This window comes from Octodon degus, unplaced genomic scaffold (genome assembly GCF_000260255.1).
Source record: "Octodon degus isolate 3935 unplaced genomic scaffold, OctDeg1.0 scaffold00043, whole genome shotgun sequence".
In the NCBI taxonomy this organism is placed as follows: Eukaryota; Metazoa; Chordata; class Mammalia; order Rodentia; family Octodontidae; genus Octodon; species Octodon degus.
In genome coordinates, this window is record NW_004524619.1 from 10867061 (window position 1) to 10893742 (window position 26682).

At 47.7% G+C, this 26682-nt stretch overlaps 2 protein-coding genes across 4 annotated transcripts in view; one reads left to right on the forward strand and one right to left on the reverse strand.

The window, feature by feature from the left end:
* Nucleotides 1-20773, reverse strand: part of Nisch (nischarin) — a 55424-nt gene extending 34651 nt beyond the window's left edge. For all 3 annotated transcript variants that reach the window (XM_023715703.1, XM_004631658.2, XM_004631659.2), the window contains exons 1-3: nt 20562-20773; nt 11121-11204; nt 4045-4227 (exon numbers count right to left, since the gene is read on the reverse strand). In XM_023715703.1, the coding sequence (XP_023571471.1) occupies nt 4045-4227; nt 11121-11204; nt 20562-20666 (372 nt within the window). In that variant the 5' untranslated portion in view covers nt 20667-20773. The remainder of the gene's footprint in view (nt 1-4044; nt 4228-11120; nt 11205-20561) is intronic.
* Nucleotides 20774-22482: 1709 nt separating this feature from the next.
* On the forward strand, nt 22483-25420 carry Tnnc1 (troponin C1, slow skeletal and cardiac type). Its single transcript, XM_004631660.2, has 6 exons — nt 22483-22546; nt 24002-24032; nt 24274-24420; nt 24656-24770; nt 24981-25117; nt 25202-25420. Exons 1-6 carry the CDS (start codon nt 22523-22525, stop codon nt 25231-25233), a joined length of 486 nt encoding a protein of 161 aa, XP_004631717.1. The 5' UTR covers nt 22483-22522; the 3' UTR covers nt 25234-25420.
* Nucleotides 25421-26682: the final 1262 nt, after the last annotated feature.

Here is a 26682-nt window from a genome sequence, read left to right on the forward strand (position 1 = left end):
GTCCCCAGCCGTAATTTTTTTTTTTTTTTTTTTTTTTTTTACAGTGAACTATACACAAAAAATTTCTTTTACCCTAAAATTAATGTGAGGTAAAATGGGAACCTGACCTCAAAGCTCCCAAGCCCTGAGTTACAGGCTCCCAAATCCTAAGCGTTACCTTTTCATGCAAGTCATGGAAGTCACTGTAACGGTGCTTGACTGTCCACTCATGGCTGCCATCAGTGACCTGGATGATATAAACCTAAAAGGAGAAAACGACACTTTTTGTAGAATGGGGACAGAGCCAGCAAGCAGAAGTCCCCCACCCCCATCACAATAGCTGCTCTTGGTCAGATGAGATATCAAAATTTTGTCCACCCAGGAGAACACACTTGAAAGCCATGGCCCAGTCTGAGTGTTCTGGGCAACAGTCCCCTTGGGAGCTTGAACCTAAGACCCTGTAGAAAGAACCAACTTGTGGGTGAGACCAGGGGAGCCAGTTTTGCAATCACAATATTTAAAGGCCCAAAACACATTTAGTTAAAGGAAGAATCCCCAACCTCCTGGCTTCTCTCCTCTCCTAGTTGTGGTTCTCATCATTTATTTGCGTAAAAAAAGGAACTACTTTTGCTGATACATAGTGGTTGCTGAACAGTGGTTAGTTACAAGTTTTAACCTGAGTTTTGTAAGTGTGTTGCAGAGGAACAGAATTTTAGAGTGGAATTTGAGTAAAACTTAGCCTTGTCTTGCTGCTAAGGAAGACTTCCTTGGAGATAACACAGAGAGCATATATGTCTAACAGACTTCTTCACCTTAGGGCCCAGCACAGGATTCATCAAGCCTTTTCTTTCTTGACTCTACCTCTACAAGCAATCTCTTTTGCAGGTTGGGAAGGCTCCATCCACTTCCAATTTGTCCTATGATATTTTCCTCACTCTCTTTCAAAAGCTGGAAAGGTCTCCTGATTACTGATTTAATTTTGTTAGCAATCCTTCCTTTTAAAAATATGATTGTTAGCCTTCCCTTGTTTTTGCTGTCTTCTGACACCATGAACTGTTTCTCCTCTGGGAAGCCACCCTGCTGTGGAGCCAACTGATTATGGACTGAAACCTCTACAATCAGTGAGCTAAATAAACCTTTCCTCCTTAAAAAAAAAAAAAAAAAAAAAAAGTTATAGCTGGAATCAATTGTAGCTTGTGCTTTCAGAAACACATGATGCAGTTAGTAGTGTGAGTTTCTGGGGAAGGCAGGGCATGAGTCAGTAAAGATGGCCGGCTTGAACTGACCTATCTTTTGTTCACTCTGTAGCCACCTGTTCTAGAGAAGGTCACTTCAGGGGACAATTTGAGAGGATACAGAAATCAAGTAGGGATTAAAAGGGACACCTATTTTCCAACCTGTATTTCAGGTGGGGAACTCCATGTTGAATTTGCTTATTCCTTTGGAATACATTTCTGGGCCCAGGGAGATATCTCAGTAGAATAAGCACTCGCCTGGCAAGCGCAGGGTCCTGAGTTCAATCCCTGGTACCGCAAAAAAAAAAAAAAAAAGGACTGGAATACATTCTTAAACACCATCCAATCCTCACATATTGAGAAAGAGCTGTTTAATATTTTTCTTTGTCTGCACGTGGCCTATCTATCCCTTAGAGTCAAAACTGAATGCAGAGTACACTACTGATTATACTATTTCACAACTAAAATTGAACTATAAGAGAAAAAATGACCAGAATTATCTTATATTCAGGCTTCCTTTGCATTAAGAGATAATCCTGGTGCTCAAAATAACATGTAAGTCACAGGAAAACCAGAAACCTCTGGAGCTTGAGGCACAAGTGGATGCATCCACTATCTTTGAGCCTGAGGCTCCCTCGACTAGCTGTTGGAATGGTGAAGGACTATGACTGGACCCTGAGATTTCCAACTTTAATCAAAGCCCCATCTACTATTTAGAATCTGAGGATGAGATTTCCAAGGCAAATTTAATGAAAATCTCATTCATTATTCTGGAGTCTGATAATTCTCCCACTTGCCCTTCAGAACCTAAGGGTGAGGCTTCTAAGCTAGCTGTCATTGAAACCTCTACTGGCTCTATCCATCCTTGGCTGGTTTTGTTCAAGCCCTTTAAGGACAGTACTCCCTACTGGAAGGAAATGGTGAATATGGGACTACCTGTGTTCACGTGTCCTTTTCTCTCAGTGACCTCAAACAAATTAAACAAAATCTGGCTATGTTTTCAGATGACCCTGACAAGTATGCTGAGGTCTTTAGGGCACTTACTTAGACTTACAAACTGGACTGAAAAGTATTACTGTTACTCTTTTTTTTTTTTAATATTTATTTATTTATTTATTTATTTTGTGTCTCTGCGTGGCCAGCTCAGCCAACCAGGGGGTGGGGCTGGCTGGCATGTGGTGCTGGGGGATTGAACCGTGGTCCCTGTGCTTTGCTTAGTTTAGCTTGTTCTAAGTAGGTGCTTTAGACCACTGAGCCATCTCACCAGCCCTGCTCCTAGCATTTTGATGTATAAACTTCTAGAACTTTCCTAGATACATATAAATTTTTTCTGATAAAACAGAACCCTACTCTATGAATTGTTCATGACTTACTCATTTCCTGTAACTATTTTCTCTTGTGATCAAATGAATAGGCAGGCCAGCATTTTCTCAACAGCATAACAGCCAACTGTATTGCTGTACCCTTTACTTTTCTTAACCTCCTCCCCCTGGACTTTCAGATGGTCATTAGGATCTTGCTGTAAATCCTGGCATGAGTAGTACTTTGTTCATGTATCCTTTTAGGTAAAATGATTTGTGTGTGTGTGTGTGTGTGTGTGTGTGGTACCAGGAATTGAACACAGGACCTTGAGTTTGTCAGGCAGGCATTGGGCCACTAAGTGCCCCATATATATCCTTTTTGCAGCTGCCCAATTCTTCCTTGGAAAGAATTTTCAGAAGTAGAGCTGCGAGCTACTTTTAATGTTTTGGTTCCAAACTGCCAAGATGTCTTTTTTATTTTTATTTTGGCATTCCTAGACATCTTTTTTTTTTTTTTTTTTTTGGCAGAACCAGGGATTGAAGTCAGGCCCTTGCACTTGCCAGGGAAGCATTTATTCTACTGAGCCAGCTCGCCGGCCCCAACACATTCTTTTTTCCGGAACTGGGGACTGAACTCAGGCCCTTGCGCTTGCCAGGCGAGCACTTATTCTACTAAGCCATCTCCCCAGACCTAGCCATCTTTTAAAATTTTATTTCACTAAATGGCCCATGCTGGCCTTGTGCTCTTCTTCCTTCAGCCTAGCTGGTATTACAGGTGTGTGCTGCCACGCCTGCCTAAAATGTGCCCCATCCCCCACCCACCGCTTAGGAAAGTTTATTTTATGCTTAGAATATTTTTCTAAGGCATTATATCCAATCTCTTCAGTGTAGACTATAGGAGTCTAAAGCCTTTAAAGAAATGCTGCTGGACATTATGATAATGCCCACCTGGCAGTCACGCAAGGGAGAAGACAGAAATCACATATTCTATAGTGGCTAAATGACTTTCTGAATATAAATGCCCTTCTTGAGGTCTGACAACTTGTCCTGTCACCAGCGGCCAGCCCATAACTACCAGAAGGCAGGGGAGAGCTGCTCTATGACATACTCTATCATGGGAAGGTATCTACTTCAGCCTCAGTACCCCACAATGTAGGCCTCCATAAGCCCCAAGATACCCCTCATCCTTTAATTAGTCTCAAGCTGTAAGACAATTCAAAGATAATGTAGGCCAGGAGTCAGCTGTCTCTAATCCATCTTCAACCATTTGGATGTAAATAGAGTTTAAAAGGCCCACCCCCCACCCCCAGTCTTGTGGTGGAATAAAAACCTGGTAACTAGTTAGTCTTATTTAAGGAACTCTACCAATGAACGTGCTCACACCCCAGGGTGATGGGTTTCCATCTTCTAGCCTCAGGGTCAAACTCCAAACCACCTCTTCGGAAAATTGAGGTCTACATTGGTTTGCTGCCTCTAGCTCTAGTGGTTGTGGGTGTGCAGGAAAAGGCAAGAACCCCCAAGGAACTTACATAGAAGTGAAAATGCAAGAAGTGGGCCAGCACTCTGGGGGCCACGCCAGGGAAGGCAGCCAAGAGAGTCTGCAGGTACACTTCCAGGTCCTTCTCTCTCTTTTCCACCAAGCTTTTTGAGTTTTTCCCAATTATCTTTTTGGGTGGAAGTAGATTCTTATCAATTTTTTTCTCTGCAACAAGCTGTAAGAAAACAGGAGCATTAGCAACCACAAATTATGAAGCTCTGTGCTTGGTCAGATCAAGGCAAAGACAGGTGCTAGTTATAACTTCCCAGCAGTAGTATCAAGATTATTAGCGACCCAACTGGTGCACCTGGGATAGGCTGCTTCAAATCCAATTAGTAGGGGCTGGAGAGATGGCTCAGTGGTCTAAAGCACCTACTTGGAACAAGGTTGGCAAAGCACAGGGACCGCGGTTCGATCCCCCGGCACCACATGCCAGCCAGCCCCGCCCCCTGGTGGGCTGAGCTGCCCCCCACACACAATAAATAAATGTTAAAAAAAAAAAAATTTAAAAAACAACAACAACAACAAAAAACCAAATCCAATTAGTATTAGAAATCCCAATACAATATCAGATGAGGAGCTTCATCTGGAGACTGTCAAAAAGCAACACTTTGAGCTCTAAAAAATGGCCATCCTTCCAGACCAAAATGAAAACCAACCAAGGCAGCAACAGTGTCTTTAGAACACTCTCACTGCCACTGACAGGCTTTGGCCCTAGTACGAATTGCTAAATTATTATGGTTGTCATCTAATATGGCTGAAGCCCTTAAAACAACAGCTTATCTCCCCAGAGACCACCTCCCCACTTCTCCAACCCAGCCCAGATGCAATTTCCCTTCGCCTTTCCTGCCACAACAAGCAAGATCCCAATCAGCTCCTCATATTTCTAAACATCCCCCTCAAACTCCACCCTTAAGAAAAGGTCATAAAAAGCCCCAGCTTTCTTTGTCTCAGGCCAGAGAATCCACCTGACCCATCTGTCCTTCATCCTCTCTGTCTTTGGCTTTAATAAAGACTTCTTTATCTTCCCTATCTCTTTACTGTGCTGGCAAAAATCCTATTGTTGTAGGCAGCCAGGTTAGATAGAAATATAGGCAGTCAGACAGGGCCAGGCCCTCCAAGGAAATACCACAGAAGACAAGATATCTTGAAACACTGACAGGGATGGTGCCAGGATGGTGCTCCCGCCGTGGGTCAGACCTAAAGACCAAAGATCAAACAAATGCCGACCTCCCTAAAGATTGGCATCCGAGATTGATCATCACCCTGAGGGAGACCCAAGAATTGTTAATCCGACTACTACTGGACGGCTAACTCATAAAATCCTGTTCTACATTCATGCCCGCTTGCTAAGTGACTCTCTTCCCCATTTGGTCCTGGACTTAATCAATTTTACCTGAGCAATGGTGCTTGCAATCCCATTGGTTGACCATAGTTGTTTTTTTTTTTTTTTTTAATTTATGTATTTATTTGGCACAGGGTCTTACTACACAGCTCAGACTCAGTGATCCTCCTGTCTCAGCCTCCCCAGTGCTGGGATTACAGGTGTGCGCCACAGTGCCTGGTTTCAGTGGCCAGCACAGAGGCACAGCATGTGGTACTGGGGATCGAACCTGGGTCCTTGTGCTTGTCAGGCAGGTGCTTAGACCACTGAGCTATCTCCCCAGTCCCCGGTTGACCATAGTTTTGTCCCATCTCCTGGCCACCTAAGTGAGTTCCCATTCTCTCCACCTTAGCCCCACATGGTTTTACACTATAAAAGTCCCTGGAAGAGACAGCTTCCTGGGGAACAACCCGCTCGGGTCCCTCTCCTGTCCCTCTCTTGGATAGGAGCTTTCTTTCCCTCAATTAAATATGTTCTGCTCATAACCTCCGTTTGTTCCTAAAATTCATTCTGTGGTTTTAGAGAACATGAATTTGTCCAGGTCAGGAGATCATTTATTCCTTATGTCATTGGAGGTTCCCTGTATTGTTTGGAGGTCACCCACCTGAGATCAGTTTTTCTCCCTGTATCACTATCACACTGGACTCAGATAGGCAGTGTGTGAGGCTCCTGGAGGTCAACTCGAAGTCCTGAGCACCCCCCCCCCCAATCCAGTGAGCTTCTCTCCTCCGGGATCTGCTTATTTGCGGTTGCCAGCTTACATTCAATGCTAGTCCAACTCACACTACACCGGTAGGCTGAGCCTATCAGCTTCTGGTTTTCTCACTCACGGAATTGTTTTATTGCTTTTTAGCCTCTGGTGTATACCCTTCCTTCTGAACATTTTCCTGCTGTCTTCAGAAATTCACAGGGCCAGTGTTTAGAAGTCAACTGTCCCTGGCAAGCGCCGCCCCCACCCCCCCCAGCTGCCAGCAACAGCTGGAGGGACCAGGGTTTGGGGACTCGTTCTTGTTTTCTTAGTTTTGGGAGTAGATAACAATCACTCCCTGAACTCTGAAGTCTGCCTTAATCCAGTCACTGTGGGGCAGCGGCCACCACTGGAGCTGCTGCTATAGGGCCCACCCCCACCTCCAAGCACCTCCGCCACTGGCTACTCCTGGCCACCACGGGAGCCTCTGCCGCTTCACCTTCTAACCTCTCAACTTTGAGAGGCTGGAGAAATATCTTACATTCTCTCTTTCCTCCCTCTCCCCTGCCTTCCTCTCATCTGCCTCTGCTGGTTGGTCCTACATTCCTTACCACCCCCTTCCAGCTTAAAAAAAAAGAGACCTAAAGTCTCTTTTTGCCTCCAGGTTTCTCACTTTGGGACAAAGTGTGATGCAAAAACTAGTAACACGTTCTTCTCCCTCAACAGCATGTAGCCCTTCCTCTGCTATCAAGCTGAGGGCAGGAAAACAGCCCACCTATCCGCCCTTTCCAGTTGAGCCCGCTGCTTTCTCTTACCCCCCTGCCCCTCAGCCACCTTGGTAGGTAGCCTCCTGCTATAGCCACAAGAGATTCTGACTCAGCTTCCCAACCCCCCCTCGAGGGAAAAAAGTCTCTTCCTCAGGTTATCCACTGCAAGCTGTAAAGCTGAAAAAGTCTGCAAAAATAAATTTGTTTCAGTTGATAAAAGTTACTACCAAAAAAAAAAAAAAGTTCTTACCTTTCCTGCCAGTGTGGAAGTCCAGGACTTGTGAGTTGTCAGTGCTCCTCTACTGTGCTGTGCCTAATCCTTACACTGCAGTTTGCTCCCACTCAAACCTGATACACTATATTAGACCTAAACAAATATATTAACTATAAAAAAGAGGTTTATGTTTTTCAAGTTCTTATCTCTGCTAATTGACCTATAAAAGTTTTGACTAGTCTCTCATAATTACAAACTTAAGAAGGTCATCACAATTTTTAAGGTCATCCTAATTTAACCTGGCCAGAATTTTTTTTTTTTTTGGGTGGAACCGGGGAGTGAACTCAGGCCCTTGAGCTTGCCAAGGAAGCGCTTATTCCACTGAGCCATCTCCCCGGCCCCAAAACAATTATTATTAATTCTTATTTTATATCTCTATCAGCTCCTGACATTCATGCCAAGCTAAAAGGACAGAACTCAGCCCTCAAACCCCACAGGAAATCTTACTTAACCTGACTTTCCATGTCTTTAATAATAGTGATAAAAACTTAACTATACTCAGAGCCAACTTTTGGCTGCAATACTTGGGAGTCCCATCAAAGTAGGAACTTAACAAGATATTGCTGAGCCTAAAATATGCTGCCACCCAAGGCCTTCCTGTTTGATTTCAAGTGTGGTGAAAAAGGACACTGGGCACAAGCTTACCCCAACCTACAGCTATCACTGGGACCTTGTTCCATCTACAAGCTTTAAGATCACTGGAAATGCGACTGCCCTGTCTGCGAGACAATGGGTAAGTCATCCAATTCCCTGCCCTCACAGGAAAACTCACTACAGCCAGATTCATCAATGCCTGACCTGCTTGGTCTTGCAGCTGAAGAGGAACAAGGAACAATGGGACCTGGGGTCCATGGCCCACATCAAGGTATCTTTGTCAGAGTCCCGGGTCTCGCCGGACATCTCAGGTAAAAAACTCTTTTCTTGCTGATACAGAGACCACATATAGTGTTCTTCCTGAGTTCTAAAGTCACTGCATTAGCTCTACAGTCTCTATAGTGGGTGTTGATGGCCAACCTACATGACCCTTTTAGACAGGCCCATTCCCTGCTGACCACAGACTATTTTCATTCATAATTTCCTTGTGATCCCAACATGTCCCATACCACTCATGGGTAGAGATCTAGTCCAAAAGTTCCACTTTTCTTTTACCTCTCTCCCTACAATGCTTGTCCTATAAACCTACCCTCTATGCACAGCCAGCTCCTCCCCTCTTCCCTTGTTCACCACATACTCTGAGGCACTTCTAGTCCTACTTGTGCCACACCTGCTGTTCCTATACTAGTGTGCCTCAGAGATCCGACAGCCTTTCCCTACAGTCCTTAATACCCAAATGGCCCCAAACATCAGAGGAAATTCAAGCTCATCATTTGCCACCTCCTTACCAATGATTTTCTTTCGTCATATAATACCCCCATTCTTCCTGTACTCAAACCTAATAGCTCCTACCATATAGTTCAAGATCTCAGGGTTACTAGTAATGCAGCTACTCCTATTCACCTGGCAGTGCCAAAACGTACACCATGCTCTCTCATGTCCCTCCATCAACTACTCACTTTACTGTCCTAGATCTGAAAGATGCTTTCTTCACTATTCCCTTACACCTAGACTTTCAGAACCTCTTTGCCTTCACATAGACTGATCCAGACACTCTCCAATCTCAGCAGTTCACATGGTCAGTCCTGTCTCAAGTGTTCAGATATATTCCTCACTTCTTTAGTCAAGCCCTTGCTGCTCATCTTGAGACCCCTGACCTCAAGTCCGACCTGCTCCTTCAATATAGACTTCCTCCTCTGCTCCCCTTCTCATGCCCTAGCCCTATGACACACGGCTACTCTTCTCAATTTTCTCTCATTAAGAGGCTATAGGGTCTCTCCCATCAAAGCTCAAACAGCTTCACCAAAAGTCAAATATCTAAGATTCACCCTCATTCCCACCACTCATGTGATGACTGCTGATCATAAAGCCCTCCTTCATGAACTTCAGGTGCCCACCACAAAACAACAAGTTCTATCCTTCCTTGGTCTGGTTAATTTCTTTCACCTGTAGGTTCCAAACTTTGCTTCTCTAGCACAGCCTCTCTATAAACTATCATAAGGTTCCTTGTTAGAGCCCCTTGACCCTATTGCTCCTATAGATTCCTGCTTTCACAAGCCACAGCAGGCTCTCTTAAGGGCCCCAGCTCTCCCTTAACCAAACCCAACTCAGCCTTTTACCTTATACACCACTTCTCAGGGTCATAATGCAGTGGGTGTTTTAGGACATAAAAAGAGACCGTAGCCTACCTTTCTAAAAAACTAGACAACACAGTTTGAGGATAGACTCCATGTCTTCGGGCTCTTACAACAGCAGCCACACTAACACGAGACAAAAAGTTCACTTTAGGACAATTTATCACAGTTCAATCACCCCATCATCTTTGTTTTTTTATTTTTTTTGCAGAACCGGGGATTGAACTCAGGCCCTTGCGCTTGCCAGGGAAGTGCTTATTCCACTGAGCCATCGCCTCAGCCCAACCCCATCATCTTTGTGAGCTCATTTCACATGAGACAATTCCAGCCGTAACGACTCCTTCTCATATACAACAAATCCACCTACTATTCATAGAGGATTCTTCTATCACTATTTCCACCTACAGCCCTCTCCATCCTGCCACCTTATACTCTGCTTCTGATGAGGCCCCTCAATACAGTTGTGTCCAGGTCCTACAGACGACCCAGACTCCCTTTCCTCATATTGGTAGTAGAAACTAAAAATCAACACTCTACCTCTTCAACACGGTCATGGTAAAACGACATTCAGATTATAGACCTCCTCTTGCTTCCCCTCCTGTATCCTTTAATCATGACATATGTACTCATAACGTGCTGTTTTTTTAAATGTTTTTAAGGTTTCTTCAGTCTCTGATGTGAGCTTTCACTAACAATAAACTTCTTGTCCTAGCTGAGACACTTGACACTAGCTTCTATATGGGTATAAACTCAACCTGTCAACACCCCATGTCCCCAAGACAACACCTTCATTCAGCAGGAAGCACTCTAACAGACATGTCATCCCTTTCATAACAACCAAAAGACAGGAATCATAGGGTTCTGGCCCTAGTATGAACTGCTGAATTATTATGGTGATCATCTAATATGGCTGAAGCCCTTAAAACAGCAGCTTACCTTCCCAGAGACCACCTCCCCAATTCTTCTCCAACCCAGCCCAGGTGCAATTTCCCTTCCCCTTTCCTGCCACCAAGGAAGACCCCAACCAGCTCCTCAGATATTTCTAAACATCCCCCTCAAACTCCACCCCTAACAAAAGGCCAAAAAGCCCCAGTTTTCTTTGTCTCAGGCCAGAGTATCCACCTGACCCACCTGTCCTCGATCCTCTCCGTGTCTTTGAAGTTAATAAAGGCTTCTTTTATCTTTCCTATCTCTTTATTGTGTTGCTGAAAAACCTATCACTAATTTCCTAGGGAAAGACAACTCTCTCCAAAAGCAAAGAAATAAATGGAATCATAGCCAGACATTAAAGAACAGGTGCTGGAACACCTTTATTGTGCAAAACAAGATCAAATCTGTCCCCTTCCTGGGACACTGTCTAATCAGTGACAATCAGAATTCAAAATTCAAAAATGAAAATCAAATTCAAATATGCTCCTTGCAGACAATGTCAAACTGGGGTTAAACTCCTAAGATCTACCACTTTATTCCCCAATTATATTAATAATTTTTTTTTTTTTTTTTTTCTGGAACTGGGGATTGAGCTCAGATCCTTGTGTTTGCCAGTCAAGTGCTTATCCTACGGAGCCATGTCCCCAGCCGTAATTTTTTTTTTTTTTTTTTTTTTTTTTACAGTGAACTATACACAAAAAATTTCTTTTACCCTAAAATTAATGTGAGGTAAAATGGGAACCTGACCTCAAAGCTCCCAAGCCCTGAGTTACAGGCTCCCAAATCCTAAGCGTTACCTTTTCATGCAAGTCATGGAAGTCACTGTAACGGTGCTTGACTGTCCACTCATGGCTGCCATCAGTGACCTGGATGATATAAACCTAAAAGGAGAAAACGACACTTTTTGTAGAATGGGGACAGAGCCAGCAAGCAGAAGTCCCCCACCCCCATCACAATAGCTGCTCTTGGTCAGATGAGATATCAAAATTTTGTCCACCCAGGAGAACACACTTGAAAGCCATGGCCCAGTCTGAGTGTTCTGGGCAACAGTCCCCTTGGGAGCTTGAACCTAAGACCCTGTAGAAAGAACCAACTTGTGGGTGAGACCAGGGGAGCCAGTTTTGCAATCACAATATTTAAAGGCCCAAAACACATTTAGTTAAAGGAAGAATCCCCAACCTCCTGGCTTCTCTCCTCTCCTAGTTGTGGTTCTCATCATTTATTTGCGTAAAAAAAGGAACTACTTTTGCTGATACATAGTGGTTGCTGAACAGTGGTTAGTTACAAGTTTTAACCTGAGTTTTGTAAGTGTGTTGCAGAGGAACAGAATTTTAGAGTGGAATTTGAGTAAAACTTAGCCTTGTCTTGCTGCTAAGGAAGACTTCCTTGGAGATAACACAGAGAGCATATATGTCTAACAGACTTCTTCACCTTAGGGCCCAGCACAGGATTCATCAAGCCTTTTCTTTCTTGACTCTACCTCTACAAGCAATCTCTTTTGCAGGTTGGGAAGGCTCCATCCACTTCCAATTTGTCCTATGATATTTTCCTCACTCTCTTTCAAAAGCTGGAAAGGTCTCCTGATTACTGATTTAATTTTGTTAGCAATCCTTCCTTTTAAAAATATGATTGTTAGCCTTCCCTTGTTTTTGCTGTCTTCTGACACCATGAACTGTTTCTCCTCTGGGAAGCCACCCTGCTGTGGAGCCAACTGATTATGGACTGAAACCTCTACAATCAGTGAGCTAAATAAACCTTTCCTCCTTAAAAAAAAAAAAAAAAAAAAAAAGTTATAGCTGGAATCAATTGTAGCTTGTGCTTTCAGAAACACATGATGCAGTTAGTAGTGTGAGTTTCTGGGGAAGGCAGGGCATGAGTCAGTAAAGATGGCCGGCTTGAACTGACCTATCTTTTGTTCACTCTGTAGCCACCTGTTCTAGAGAAGGTCACTTCAGGGGACAATTTGAGAGGATACAGAAATCAAGTAGGGATTAAAAGGGACACCTATTTTCCAACCTGTATTTCAGGTGGGGAACTCCATGTTGAATTTGCTTATTCCTTTGGAATACATTTCTGGGCCCAGGGAGATATCTCAGTAGAATAAGCACTCGCCTGGCAAGCGCAGGGTCCTGAGTTCAATCCCTGGTACCGCAAAAAAAAAAAAAAAAAGGACTGGAATACATTCTTAAACACCATCCAATCCTCACATATTGAGAAAGAGCTGTTTAATATTTTTCTTTGTCTGCACGTGGCCTATCTATCCCTTAGAGTCAAAACTGAATGCAGAGTACACTACTGATTATACTATTTCACAACTAAAATTGAACTATAAGAGAAAAAATGACCAGAATTATCTTATATTCAGGCTTCCTTTGCATTAAGAGATAATCCTGGTGCTCAAAATAACATGTAAGTCACAGGAAAACCAGAAACCTCTGGAGCTTGAGGCACAAGTGGATGCATCCACTATCTTTGAGCCTGAGGCTCCCTCGACTAGCTGTTGGAATGGTGAAGGACTATGACTGGACCCTGAGATTTCCAACTTTAATCAAAGCCCCATCTACTATTTAGAATCTGAGGATGAGATTTCCAAGGCAAATTTAATGAAAATCTCATTCATTATTCTGGAGTCTGATAATTCTCCCACTTGCCCTTCAGAACCTAAGGGTGAGGCTTCTAAGCTAGCTGTCATTGAAACCTCTACTGGCTCTATCCATCCTTGGCTGGTTTTGTTCAAGCCCTTTAAGGACAGTACTCCCTACTGGAAGGAAATGGTGAATATGGGACTACCTGTGTTCACGTGTCCTTTTCTCTCAGTGACCTCAAACAAATTAAACAAAATCTGGCTATGTTTTCAGATGACCCTGACAAGTATGCTGAGGTCTTTAGGGCACTTACTTAGACTTACAAACTGGACTGAAAAGTATTACTGTTACTCTTTTTTTTTTTTAATATTTATTTATTTATTTATTTATTTTGTGTCTCTGCGTGGCCAGCTCAGCCAACCAGGGGGTGGGGCTGGCTGGCATGTGGTGCTGGGGGATTGAACCGTGGTCCCTGTGCTTTGCTTAGTTTAGCTTGTTCTAAGTAGGTGCTTTAGACCACTGAGCCATCTCACCAGCCCCGTACTGTTACTCTTAACTCAAACATTGACTTCTAATGAGAGACAAGCAGCATCATAAGCTGCTATTCATTTGGAGATGAATACCATATTTTAATCCTAGAAGGCCAGAAAATAGGCAGCTAGGGAAACAGCTGGCTCCTACTGGAGTCCAAGCAGTCCCTACTCAAGGTCCCTACTGGTCTACTAATCAGACAGGAGACTGGAATAGGAGACATCTTCAGACATGTATTCTTGAAGGTGTAAGGAGGATGAAAACTAAACCTTTCAATTATTTTAAATTGTCAACTACTCATCAGGAGAAAGGTGAGAAAAACCTCTGCCTTAAGATTGTTTACAAGAAGCAATGATAAGCATACATTCTTGGCTCTGGATTTGATAGGACAGATTATTCTAAAAGACACGTTCATTATCTGGTCAGCCTCACATATTAGGAAAAAGCGACAAATGATCACTTTTGCTCCAGACAGTTCACTTGATACGTTAGTGAGAATTGCCTTTTTAGTAGTTTATAACTGGGGGCCGGGGATATAGCTCAGTGGCATAAGCGCCTGGATGGCAAGCATAAGGTCCTGAGTTCAATCCCTGGTACCACAAAAGGAAAAAAAAAAAAAGGAAAAGAAAGTAGTTTATAATTGAGACTAGGAGGAAGCCAAGGGGAAAAAAACAAAGAGACCAAGAGAAAATGGCTGCCTTGGTTGCAGCATCAAAAGGAATAGACTCTAAGTCTGATTCTTGGGGCTCCGAGAAGACCTCAATGACTAAACTTCTCTGCTACCACTGCTGAAAGCCAGGCCACCTCAGGAGAGACAGTGATAAGAACCTTCATAGCAAGAGGGCCTTTGATTTCAAAAGTGACCACTGGAAGTCCAACTGTACCCTGAGGTAGAGACCTCAGAGATCAGAGCCATTTTACCAGCTGGTCCAGCAAGACTGAAAGAGTCCAGGGCACACTCAGCCTTCTCCTTCTGGCCAGACTGCCACCTCCATGGAGAAGCCCCAGGTAATCATGACTACAAAGAAAAAGAAACCAGCCTACCGCCAGACAATGGTGCATGTGTCTTGGTCCTTATTTTCAACCCTGGCTCTCCTTCTAGCCATCATACATCAGTGAAAGGAATCACTTGAGAGGAGGTAACCTATTTCTCACAACCCGTAAGCTGTAACTGGCGTGGGCTTTCTCTTCACTCATTTTTAATTATGCCGAAAATTTTCCTTGAGTGAATACTGTAATATACATGCCTCTGGTCAGGAGGGTTGCCCCCACTCGGGGAAACAGAACTAAAGGTACAACAGGTAGAGCAGTAAGCACTACCTGGTACAATACATCTCAAAGATTCTACTATTTTTCCTCACTAGCAATAATACCCTCCCTGGCCTGAAGTTAAAGGCTTATGGCCTATGCTCAATAATATGAGGGCACAAGATCTGCTCAAACATTCTTATAGCCTGTATAACACTCTAATCCTGGGAGCTCAAAAACCCAATGGGCAGTGGAGGTTGGTAAAAGAGCTTAGACTGATAAACGAGGCAGCAGTGCCAATCCACCTGATGATACCTAACCCATCTTTTTCATTTGGCATCTTTTTCAGATCACAGAAGATGCCAGTTGGTTTTCAGTGTTAGATCTGTTTATTTTGCGGAACCGGGGATTGAACTCAGAACCTTGCGCTTGCCAGGGAAGCACTTATTCTACTGAGCCACCTCTCTGGCCCCTCAGTGCTAGATTTAAAAGATGCCATCTTTTATATTCCTTCACATAGCTTACTAGGTTCTTTTTGCCTTTGAAAATCCTCATGACTAGGCTTCTCCACTGACTTCGATTGTGCTTACTCAAGGGTTCAGAGCCAGTCTTCATCTTTTTGGCTAAGTGCTTTCCCATGACTTGGCATGTTTTAAATTTTCCCAAGTCACAGTCTTGTACTGTGTAAATGATACACTGCTAAGTGATCCTTCAGAAGAGCTTTCTAAGGTTCCTGCGCACTGCTGAATTTTCTAGCAGACAAAGGTCAGAAGGTCTTTAAGTCTAATGCATAACTTTGCAGCCTTGAAGTAAAATACTTGGGCCTTATCATACCTAAGGGAACCAAAGGCTGAGGGAAGAGAGAATTAAACCTATACATTCCCTCCTGCAGTCCACAACCCAAAAATAGTTAAGGGGACTCCCAGGAATTACAGGTTTTTGTCACCATTGGATAGCAGGTTATGGTGAGAATGCACGATCCTTCTATCAGCTAATAAAGGAAGCCCTTTTAGGCTTTTTAGCAGATATTGGGCTGGGAACATAGCTCAGCGGGTGCAGTGCCTGCCTGGCAAGCTCAAAGCCCTGAGTTCAATTCTAAGTGAAAAAAAAAAAAAAAAAAAAAAGGCAGATTGTAACCTGGGAACATGATTCCCAAACTCCATTTCAGAGGCTTAAGTAAGTGTTTCTACATGCCCTAGTACTAAGCCCATCTACAGGATACCGTTTCAATCTGTATATTGATAAAAATGGGGTATAACTTTGGGAGTGCTTATGCAGGATGGATAACCTGCTCAACGGCCTAGGAATGCAAGTCATGAATTAGACACTGTAGCAAAGGGATGGCCTTTGCTTTGTGTCTTAAGAGCTGTGGCTGCAGTGGCACTCCTGGTACTGGAGGCATCCAAGCTGCTTTTAGAAAAAGATCTCATTGTACATACACCTTACAATGTGGCAGGACTTTCTGCCAAAGGTAGCCTATGGCTGTCAGACAACTGACTTAAGTACCAGGTTCTACTTCTATTCGGACCAACCATTCAAATAAAGTCATGTCTCTCCTTAAATTCAGCCACCGTTCTACCAGAAAAGGAGGAAACTGAGATTGAAAGACATGCCCGTGAACAGGTAATTCTCCATATATACACTGCTGAGACTTGTTAGACACACCCCTGACTGACTCTGACTTGACTCTCTTCTGTGACGGCTGATCCTTCATGGAAAATGAGACAAGAAAGTTATGGTGTACAGTAGTGACTCTACGTCAGATGCTTGAAAGTTCCTCACTTGCCCTGGGACTAGTTCCTAGCTAGCGGAACTCATAGGTTTGACCAGAACTTTACAACTCAGTGAAGGACAGAAAGTCAATAGTTATACTGATTCAAGGTGTGCTTTCCTAGTATTACATGCCCACGCAACCATATGGAAAGAAATGATCTGACAGTCAATGGATCTCACATAAAGTATCATAAGATACACGAACTTTTATCATTTGCCTATATGCCTTCCAAAGTAGTGGTTATCGACTATAGAGGACAGCAAAAAGGAATTGGCAAGTATCTCAAGGCAAATCAACTGATACAGCTGCAAAAGCTACTCAAAGTTGTCCCCTTCAGCCCCCTCTCCCCCAATCTGGGGTGAGTCTCTTGATCCTGCTCAACCCAAGTATTTTCAGTCAGACATCAAATACGAACTTTCCACATGTGTCAGTTGTGTCCAACAGGATGGTGACAGTCAGATGATGGTATGGTAGTTTGTCCTGGTGCTAGTCAATAGAAAAGTATTAAGGCATCAAATCTTTCACTTGGGAAGAAACAAGAAAGACCCAGAAGATGGCTTCAAAGTTATTAATAGGAAAGGGATTCTCTCAGACAATATAACAAATAGTTAATGAGCTCTGCCAAAAGAACAATTGCCTTAACTGGACTATACCCCCTTCAGGTATACAGAGACATGGAACTACCTGTGAAGATTGGCAGCTCAAGTCCACTCATATGTCAAAGAATAAGAGGCTCAAATACCTATTAATCTGGGTAGATGCTTTCACAAACTGGGTTGAGGCATTTCCTCATAGAACAGAAAAAGCACAAGAGGTAGTAAAGGTTTTGGTTTCAGAAATCCTCCTCCTAAGAGCTGACAGAGTGATGGGCCTTTTTTTTTTTTTTTAAAGCAACAGTCACGGGGGTGTCTCTAAGGCACCAGGCAGTCTCTATCTCCTTCACTGTCCATGAAGACCACAATCATCGAGAAAGGTAAAGAAAAAGAGATCCTTTGCAAAATGACTCAGGAAACCAACCAACAGTGGCGTCATTTACCACCTTTAATTGTAATCAAAGAAATACACCTCAATTTTAAGACCGCACTCCATTTGAAATGCTTTATGGATGCCGTTTTTTCACTAATGATTTTCTCTTGAATAGAGGAACAGAAGCCTTACTAAAGGATGTCACTGACTAAATTCTAACAGAATATTCAACAGCTAACAGAAACTCAGGCTAAAGAAAAGGGAAATCCCATATTCCACCCAAGAGATTTAGGACTGGTGAAGTCTCTGCCTTCATCATTTCCTTCCCTAGGATCACCTTGTGTAGGCCCATAGGCCATGATTCTGTCAACTCCATCAGCTGGCAAGGTAGCAGGCCTGGACTCTTGGATTCACTATATCTGACTTAAGTCTTGGGAACCAGAAACTGTCGCTGAGTATGAGCTACCATCTGAATACCCATTACAAGGTAAGTGAGTGGCCTATAAACTACACCCTTAATGATCCTGGACATAACTTAATTTTTTCTAAAAATGCCACTGAATCCTACTACAGACTGTAGTAGAACCCCTATTAAGAATAAGCATCCTCTGCAAGCAGGTGTAGGGGCCTTTACCACCCTAGGATTGACATGCCAGCCCTGCCCCCAGGGCACACTGACGGCAATTGAGACTGGGCATGGTGGCACACGCCTGTAATCCCAGCACTTGGGAGGCTGTAAACAGGCAGATCACTACGAGTCTGATCTAATAGTGAGAACCTTAACACCCTGTAGATCCTTTCCTAAAATACAAAAAAAAAAAAAAAAAAAAAAGAAAAGAAAAAGAAAAAAAGAGTAAGCATTGTCATAAGAGCCAACAATCACAACTATGACCCACATCAGCCAGAAGTAGTCAGAATGATCTTTGCCCCTTGCCCCTCACGGCAGTCAGGGATGATACCTCTTCTGATGGGGTAAGATTATAGACAGCTAAGTTAGCAGAAATATTAAGAGGCAGTCAGACTGGGTTAGATCCTCGGGGAGTCAGTGTAGATGAGAATACATTACAACTATGGCTGGAGGTGCATCTACTGAAGGCCAGGATTCAATATAAAGGCAGAATGACCAAGCCTACATTCCCTCCCAAGGAATGTGATATATTATAATTGGTGTTATGGCTTGTATCTGTATCTAGATATCACCCCCCCCCAGCCTCATGTAGTCATAGGTGGAGTTTTTCCAGATGCAGCTGAATCTCAAGTGTGATTGATTCACAGCGCAACGTTAGGATTAAGAGTGGGTGATTACTACATCAGTCCACTGACTGGTTTGGCACTGCCTAATTGCAGAGGCCTGGATTCTACATAAGGGGCAGAAAGACACTGTTGAGGTCCCTTGTTGCTTTTGGTACTTTGGGCTCCACAACACTTCTCTGCAAAGCCACCCTACCTTGGAGTCAGCTGATTATGGACTAAAACCTCTACAAACTATGAGCTAAATAAATTTTTACCCCCCCCCCTTTTTTCTTTTGCGGAACCAGGGATTGAACTCAAGCCCTGAGCTTGCCAGGCAAGCGCTTATTCTACTGAGCCATCTCCCTGGCCCCAATTTTTACCCATTTAACTGTCAAGTATTTGGTTTCAGCAAAGAGAAAAAGTAAGACAATTGGCAACACCTGATCCAGTAAGGGCTCAACAGACCCAAATATGTGATCAGGAACTCCTGATTCATCTCTTCCCAAAAAAGCTTCTCATTCTTTCCAGGTACACTTGATAGGTGTCTTGCTTCCTCACTGGATCAGTATTACCTAAGCGGCTATAGTTGTAATCTTATTGGTTGACCATGGCTTCATCCCACCTCGCTTCATCCCACCTCGTAGCTACCTCATGATTTTGCTGTATAAAACTTCCCCTGGAAAGTGGGGTCCAAGGCAACCCCCTTGGGCCCCTTCTGTCTCTCAGAAACTGCCTCTCCTCAATAAAATTTTACATTTTTATCTTCCACTGTTCCTCAGACTTCATTCTACTATTTTACCGAACACAAACTTAGCATATGGGCCATCTAGCAGGCTGGGAGTTCTATTTCCCTTACATCATTTGGTCCTGTATCAGCAGGATCAACCTGGATTACTACCATCCCTTCTCACATCCAAAGGAGAGGCAGAACCCCAAACAGGAAGAGCTTTTTGGAGATGACCCTCCAGCTGATTTCCCGCCCCTGTCTGCAGCAGAAAAGGGAGAGGAGGATTAACAGCTAAAAGCCTGTACCCCAGAGGAGCAGCCATTTCTCCCGGTCTGGCCTGTTGCTCCAGGATCCGCCCCACCCCCCTTTCTCCCACTCAGGCGGAGGCTCCCTCCCTCTGACCCCAGAAAAAGCAAGCTAGAGGAATGGACCTCAAGAAGGAGGATTAGGAAGGAGGTCAAGGGGCTGGGGCACAGGCAGAGCCAAGGCTCCTACCCACTCCCCATCCTCTTGAGAACAAAGGAGCCTAGATGTTCAGTGAACCCCCACCCCAGAGCAAGTTTTCACCAGCAGCACCCCCAGACTCAGAGACCTGGTATCCCAACCCAAGAAAGCCTCAGCCCCATCGCAGTCTGGAAATATCGTCCTTTTCGGTCTTCTCTTTCCTCTATAGCCTAGGAGTTGCGGGGGCGGCGTGCCGCCCTGTCAAGGCCATGGACCCCCCTAGGTCCCTCCCCGTTTTCCACAACAAACCTGCACCGTGATCCCGGGCACCCAGGTCAGAATCCTGCCTCCTCTCCTTTGCGACTTGCGGGCTCCGAGCCCTCTCCATCGCAGCCACCCACGGCGCCCTCCCCAGTCCCCTTCCTCCAGGAGCCCCTGAGCACTTATCTCAGGCCCGGGTCCCTGGCAGGCCTGGAAGAGCTAGGGCTCCGCCTCACCTAGACAACCCCCAGCCCAGGCCTCCATTATCCCGAGGTTCCTCCCAACCAAATCTCCTTCCCCTCCGACCCTGCCCCGGAACCCTCTTCCAGGACCTGCGGGCTCCACGCTGCCCCCCAGTCTCCCACCCAAAGCCCCAGTCTTCGCAGTTGCCGGGCCCAGACCCCTCCCCGAGCCGCTGGCCTCCGGGTCCGGACTCCACCCCGCTTCGGGTACCGCGCCCCCAGCACACCGTGTACGTGTCGACGAGCTCGGAGCCCACGACGCGCGCCTCCTTAGCGGGCTCCGCTTCCCGCTCCGGCCCGAAGCCGCGCGCCGCCGCCGCCGCCGCCGCCATGTTCCGGCTCCGCAGCTCCGGACTCCGACTGGCAGCCGCGGGGGGCGGGGTCAGCGTCCCACCGCCCCCCGGGCCCCGCAGCCCCCCGCCCGCGCCGCCATCTTGGCCCCGCCGCCCTCTCACGTCCTCGCCCCGCCCCTCGCCGTAATTGACGGGCCCGCCGCCGGCGCGCGTGCGCAGCTCGTGGGACCCGACTGCGCTGTCTAGGGTACCTGCGCCTTCGGCCCGGAAAACTTGGTGCCCTTTGACACCCCAGGTCCTCGGGAAGGAAGGACTGAGGTCCCGGGCCCCTGAAGCTACTCGAAGCAAGTCACTGCCTCGCCGGGCCTCAGTTTACCCCTGTGGGAAATGGAGGCAGTAATGGCGTTCCTAGCTGCGGAGTTCCGTCCCTGTGCGGAGGAGACTCGAGCAGCGCGTCTCACGCGGTGGTCGCCTACGTTACGCCCGGGTCCTGCAGAATCCCCCGGGCTAATTCAGCCTGCGCTCTGCGCGCGCGCGTGGTGTAGACAGAGGCAGAGACAGGCGTGTTTATCCAGGGCGGGGAGGCAGACGGAAGGGAGGTGCTGGCCGTTTGGCGCAAGGGCCCTAGCATGGAGCTGAAGCTCAGGGAGAGCAGACTGAGCCGGGGCCGGGAGCTACAGTGCTCCTCGCGGAGCGGCCCTGGCCGGGAGGGGCCCGAGGATCAGCTCTCCGCTTGCGGGAGGGCTGGCACGGCTGGCGCGCACCTGGGCGTGTTTGTTGACAGGCGTGAGTGCAGCTGACTCCCGCCCAGAGGGCGCATGGCTCTTTTGGGGAGATGGGGGTTGGAGGGGCGGGCTGAAACGTGTCTCCTGGGTAACTCCAGCTAAAGAACTCGAGGTCTGGTCCAAAAGGGTGTCGGTGGTTCCTCAGCAGTACCACATCACTGTGCTCCGGGGTTGGCATACAAGGCTCCTCTCGGCAGGGTTTGTTTTTTTTTTTTTTTTGGTACTTGGGATCGAACTCAGGCCCTCGCTCATGGTGCTTATGCCGCTGAGCTATCTCCCCAGTCCCCCACCGCGGCGCTCCCCTTTTTTTTTTTTTTTTTTTGTCTTTTTGAGACAGGGTCTGGCAATGCAGTTCAGCTGGCCTTGAGCTCACTTTGTAGCTTAGGCTGGTGTCTAACTCCCAAGGATCTTCCTGCCGCAGCATTCTGAGTGCTGTGGGCAGGGTCTTATGCTCCCATCACTCCAGAGAGAGGTACCCTGAGTCTGGAGGTACCCTGAACCAGACGTTGGGCAAATCAGTTCCCTTCCTGAAGCCTCGGTTTCCTTATCCAGAAAGTGGGGGCAATAGCACCCATTTTCTTGACCAGATAGAAGGCTGAAGCTGGCCTACTACTTTGCCCCTCTGGCCTGAGACTAATGTTTTCATTCATTCAAGAAGCTTTTCGTGGGCTGGTGTGATGGCTCAGTGGTCTAAAGCACCTACTTAGAACAAGTTTAGCAAAGCACAGGGACCGCGGTTCAATCCCCCAGCACCACATGCCAGCCGGCCCCGCCCCCTGGTGGGCTGAGCTGGACACACACACACATAAATAAATAAAATTTAAAAAAAAATTTTTTTTTTTTAAAAAGAAACTTTTCGTAAGAGTCCTCAGTGGGGTGTGGAGGCAGAGGATGAGAGACCTGGTCCTTGCAGCTTTCATTGCTCTTTGCCCACACAGAGGATTTGGGGACTCAGGCCAGCCAGGGATTACCCCAACCAGAATAGGGGGTGGAGGCTGCTATGCACAGCACGCCGGTGGGCTGGGCCGGGAATGCAGGAGGCAGGGCTATTTAAGCTGAGTCCTGAGTGCTGGTTGGCAACCCCAGCAGCCTGCCCTGTGAACCGCTGACATGGATGACATCTACAAGGCTGCGGTAAGGGAAGGGTCTGGGAAGGACTGGGGTGGGTAAACTGGGAGATCGCCCAGCTCAGAATGGGGGGCAGGGTCACCCAGAAAAGTGCTGGGCTCAAGAGAAGCTCCCCATACCTTCAGCACAGACCCTGAGGGGATGGTGGAGCTGGCATTTGAGGATACAAGAAGGGGTAGTGGGCATCAGGGTGTGGATAGGAGCAGTCACGGAGGGTAGAAGGGCGCTCAGCATCCTGTCTTCTCTGTGTCTCTGAGTGTCTGTTGTTGGTCACTGACCCTCACCCACATCTCTCTCCATTTCTATCTCAGTTTTCTGGGCTTTTTTGCCTTTCTCTGTCTCTTTCCACCTCTGTATCTGTTGAGCTCTGAGTCCCTGTCGCCTTCCCCCTGCCCTTGCCCCCATTTCTACCTCTCACGTTCTGTTTCTCATCCTCCCTGATTTGCCACCTCCTCCAGTTCCTTAGCTGGCTGAAGATCCTGCAGTGGACAGGAAGGGGACAGTGATATGGGCCAAGGAGCCTGAATCCTGGGCTGAAATGGGGGACTTTGAAGCTTGAGGCTGGGAAGAGCAGGGCCTGAGGGAGCCAGGGAAAATGAACCAACAATGGAGACCCAGCCCCCACGGGGTCTGGTAGTGCTGGGCTGGTGGTGAGGGTGAGGGAGTGAGGGCTGGAGAGCGGTCACCCCAAGTTTCTGCAGCTTTCCAGGGTCATCGAGGGGCTTCAGATCCTATTCCATTGGGGAGGGGCAACGTTCCTCTGCCCCCAGACAAGGACATCCTGGCCCAGATGGCTCTTCCCAGAAGAATCCTCCTTCACCCCCAGAATGTGGCCCCACTCCTGAGTAGGGCAGAGCTACAGCTGGTTCCAGGGTGTCTCTGCCTGTCCTGTAGGAGCCCAGGGAGCTGGGGGGGGGCAGCGTACAAGTGCCCATACAAGGTCTGGTGGGGCTGGGGACTAATTTTGGCTCCTGAGGCAGCACCAGAAGGCCAGGGGGCCAGATAATGCTGCCCCACCCCCTGCATGCCAAAGTCCCCAGAACAATCACCAGGTTTAACTTTGTCCCCCGTTAAAAATAGCCCATTAGCCACTCAGGTCAGATTACAGTGGGTGGCTTTGCTCACCCCCACATTGGTTTTATTGTCCCAACCTGAGGGACAGCTGTCCCTCAAGCCATGCAGCTTGAGTTTCATTAGGGTAGCCGAAAGGGCATGGAGTGGTCACCGAGTATTGTCACTCAGGGTCACCTTGGTCCTGGGATGGGGGTGCCCGCCTGCTGCCCTGACCCTGAGCCCAGCCTCTGTGAGCCCAGGTGGGGGGGCTTTGGGGGCAGGAAGGGAGGATGAGGGCCACTGCTCTGTGGTGTGGACCTGCTTTAGTTCCTGCCTGTGGAGTGACTTGGTGTCCTGTGCAGCAGCTAAGGCTTGAGTCTGAGTCCTGAGACCACTTTTCCTCTCTAGGTAGAGCAGCTGACAGAAGAGCAAAAAAATGGTGAGTGCCTCCTGTCTCACACACGGGGGACAATGAGCCAGGCTGGGGGAGCATGGGGACCTCTTGCCACCAGAGAACCTCAGACCAGAGGCCACCAGTTGGGAGTCCTATTCACTGACTTCAGAAGGGTCTCAGAGGGAGCTGGGCAGGGTGGCAAATGGCCCCAGGGCGCTGGCTTTCCAGGGTGCTGGCTGCTGAGCCCTGGCTGCTTTGTCCCCCCAATGCCCACCCCTGGACACAGAATTCAAAGCGGCCTTCGATATCTTTGTGCTGGGTGCTGAGGATGGCTGCATCAGTACCAAGGAGCTTGGTAAGGTGATGAGGATGCTGGGCCAGAACCCCACACCGGAGGAGCTGCAGGAGATGATCGACGAGGTGGATGAGGATGGTGAGCTCCAGCAGCCCCTCCCCAACTTCCAGAAGCAGCTTGGCTCTCCAGGGGCTCCGACCCCTGCCCTGTGATCCAGAAAGAAGCTCTTCCACCTCTCCGAGCCTCACTGATCTCATTTATAAAATAGGCATGGTGACTCCAGTGCCTCCCAGAGCTGGTGTGAGGGTGTGGGGGAGGACAGGGTCTGTGGGGCCGGTGCTGGCCATAAGGCAGCCGCATTGCCGATTCCCAGGCAGCGGCACGGTGGACTTCGATGAGTTTCTGGTCATGATGGTTCGGTGCATGAAGGATGACAGCAAAGGGAAGTCCGAGGAGGAGCTGTCCGACCTCTTTCGCATGTTTGACAAGTGAGCAGACACAGCGCTTCTCACCTGCACCCAAGCAGAGCCAGGGAAGGAGGGCAGCCCAGATCCAAGCCTGTGCCACTTGGGCCTCAGTATCCCGTTCTGCACACTTGTCTCCTGGTGCCCCTTCCCCGGCCTGCTGAATTGTGGGGCTGCCTCTTCCCTTCCCCCCATTCCATGCTGGGCTCTGAGGCCCCCTTGCTCTCTTTGCAGGAATGCTGATGGCTACATCGACCTGGAGGAGCTGAAGATGATGCTGCAGGCGACGGGAGAGACCATCACGGAGGATGACATCGAAGAGCTTATGAAGGATGGTGACAAAAATAATGATGGCCGGATTGACTATGATGGTGAGTAGGGGGCTGGGCCCATTTCCCTGCTGTCCACCCCTGCCTGGCCCTACCACTGACCTGTACCTGCCCATCTCTCTGCAGAGTTCCTGGAGTTCATGAAGGGTGTGGAGTAGAAACTGACCTTCTCTCAGGGCAGCCAAGCCCCAGCTTCCATTCCAGCCAGGCCCAGGGTGGGCGCACAGGGCTGGGGTCCCCAGGCCCTGAGCATGGATGTATCCTTAATCCCTGATCCTCCTTGACTCCTTCCCTCACTCCTGTCCTGGGAAGTATAAATAAAGCCTTGTTCCGGGAGACCTGGCATCTGACTCTGATGTTCCCTGGAGCTGACTCTGCCCAGCGTCCCTTCCTTCCTGGCAACCCCATCTGAGCAGGCCACCTGCAGAGCTGTGCTCTGACTGTGCCCACCCACGCTCTGCAGGAGGGATGAGTTAGCTGCATGAGGCACTTGCGTGCCCCTTGGCACAGCCAAGCTGCCCCCCTCAGCAACACTGACTTCCAGGCCCCGAGAGCTGTGCAGTAGCCCAGTATCCCATCACCCACTTTGCAGGTGAGGACCCTAGGGCCCATAGAATCCAGGTCACTTGCTGAGTCTGCAGAAAGAGCCTGACCACCTGACTCCCAGCACAGGGCCACACTTGTGGGGTATCCTCAGTGGCCCCACTCCCCTCCCTGACAAGAAATGGGGGCCTATGGCTTGGTGACTCCCAGCTTAGTAGGGACACCCAGGCCAGAGCAGCAGCTATAACAGTGGTCTGGTCTCGGGAAGGCAGGCCTTTGGGGTTGCAAAGAAGCGGAGGTGTCCACAGTGGCTCTTGTAGGAGGGACAGCTGCTCTTGGCATCCAGCTCAACCAGAATGCCAACAGCTGTCCTGGCTCCGCCCTGCTGGCCGCAGCCTCTGCACCTGTGTCCCAGCCCAGGCATCCTCCAGACAGGCCGGGCATTCCAGAGACACTCTTGGAATTCTAGAGATGCCTCTGGCAGGAACTGCCTGGTCCCTGGAGAGGCCTGGGATAAGTGAAAAGGGAGCCCCTCAGGCCTGCCCTCAGAAGCTGGAGACTTGGGGAACTGTAGAGCTCGCAGAGAGACCCAGCAAGGAGGACAGCCCAGCCTACCAGTGCATCATCCAGTGGTTGCTCAGTGTGTACTGACCTAGACCCAAGCTTGGATTCTAGGACACATCAGAGCAAGGCCTGGTCCTGAAGTCCCTGGAATTTCTGGTCATCTTGAGAATGCAGAGGGAGATGTGTGCACAGGGCTAGAATGATCCTTTGGGCCTATGGGAAAGAGTGGTCCAAGAGGGCTTCCTGAAGGAGGTGATGCTGAGCAAGGCCTGGAGAACTACAGGGAACCAGCCATAGGAAAGGCTGAGAAGGCCTCAGGAGCTTCCTTAAAGCCCAGCTCTAGCAGTCTTGGGGAGGAGGTTGGTAGCTGGGTTCTCTTGAGAAGCACAGCTCATGTGAGGGTGAGGAGCTGGTTGGGCTGCAGAAGGGAAAAGAGTTGTGGGGGCCAGGAGCTCCTGAGGCAGAGGTGGATTCTGGGTAATGAAGGCCTGAGGCTTCTG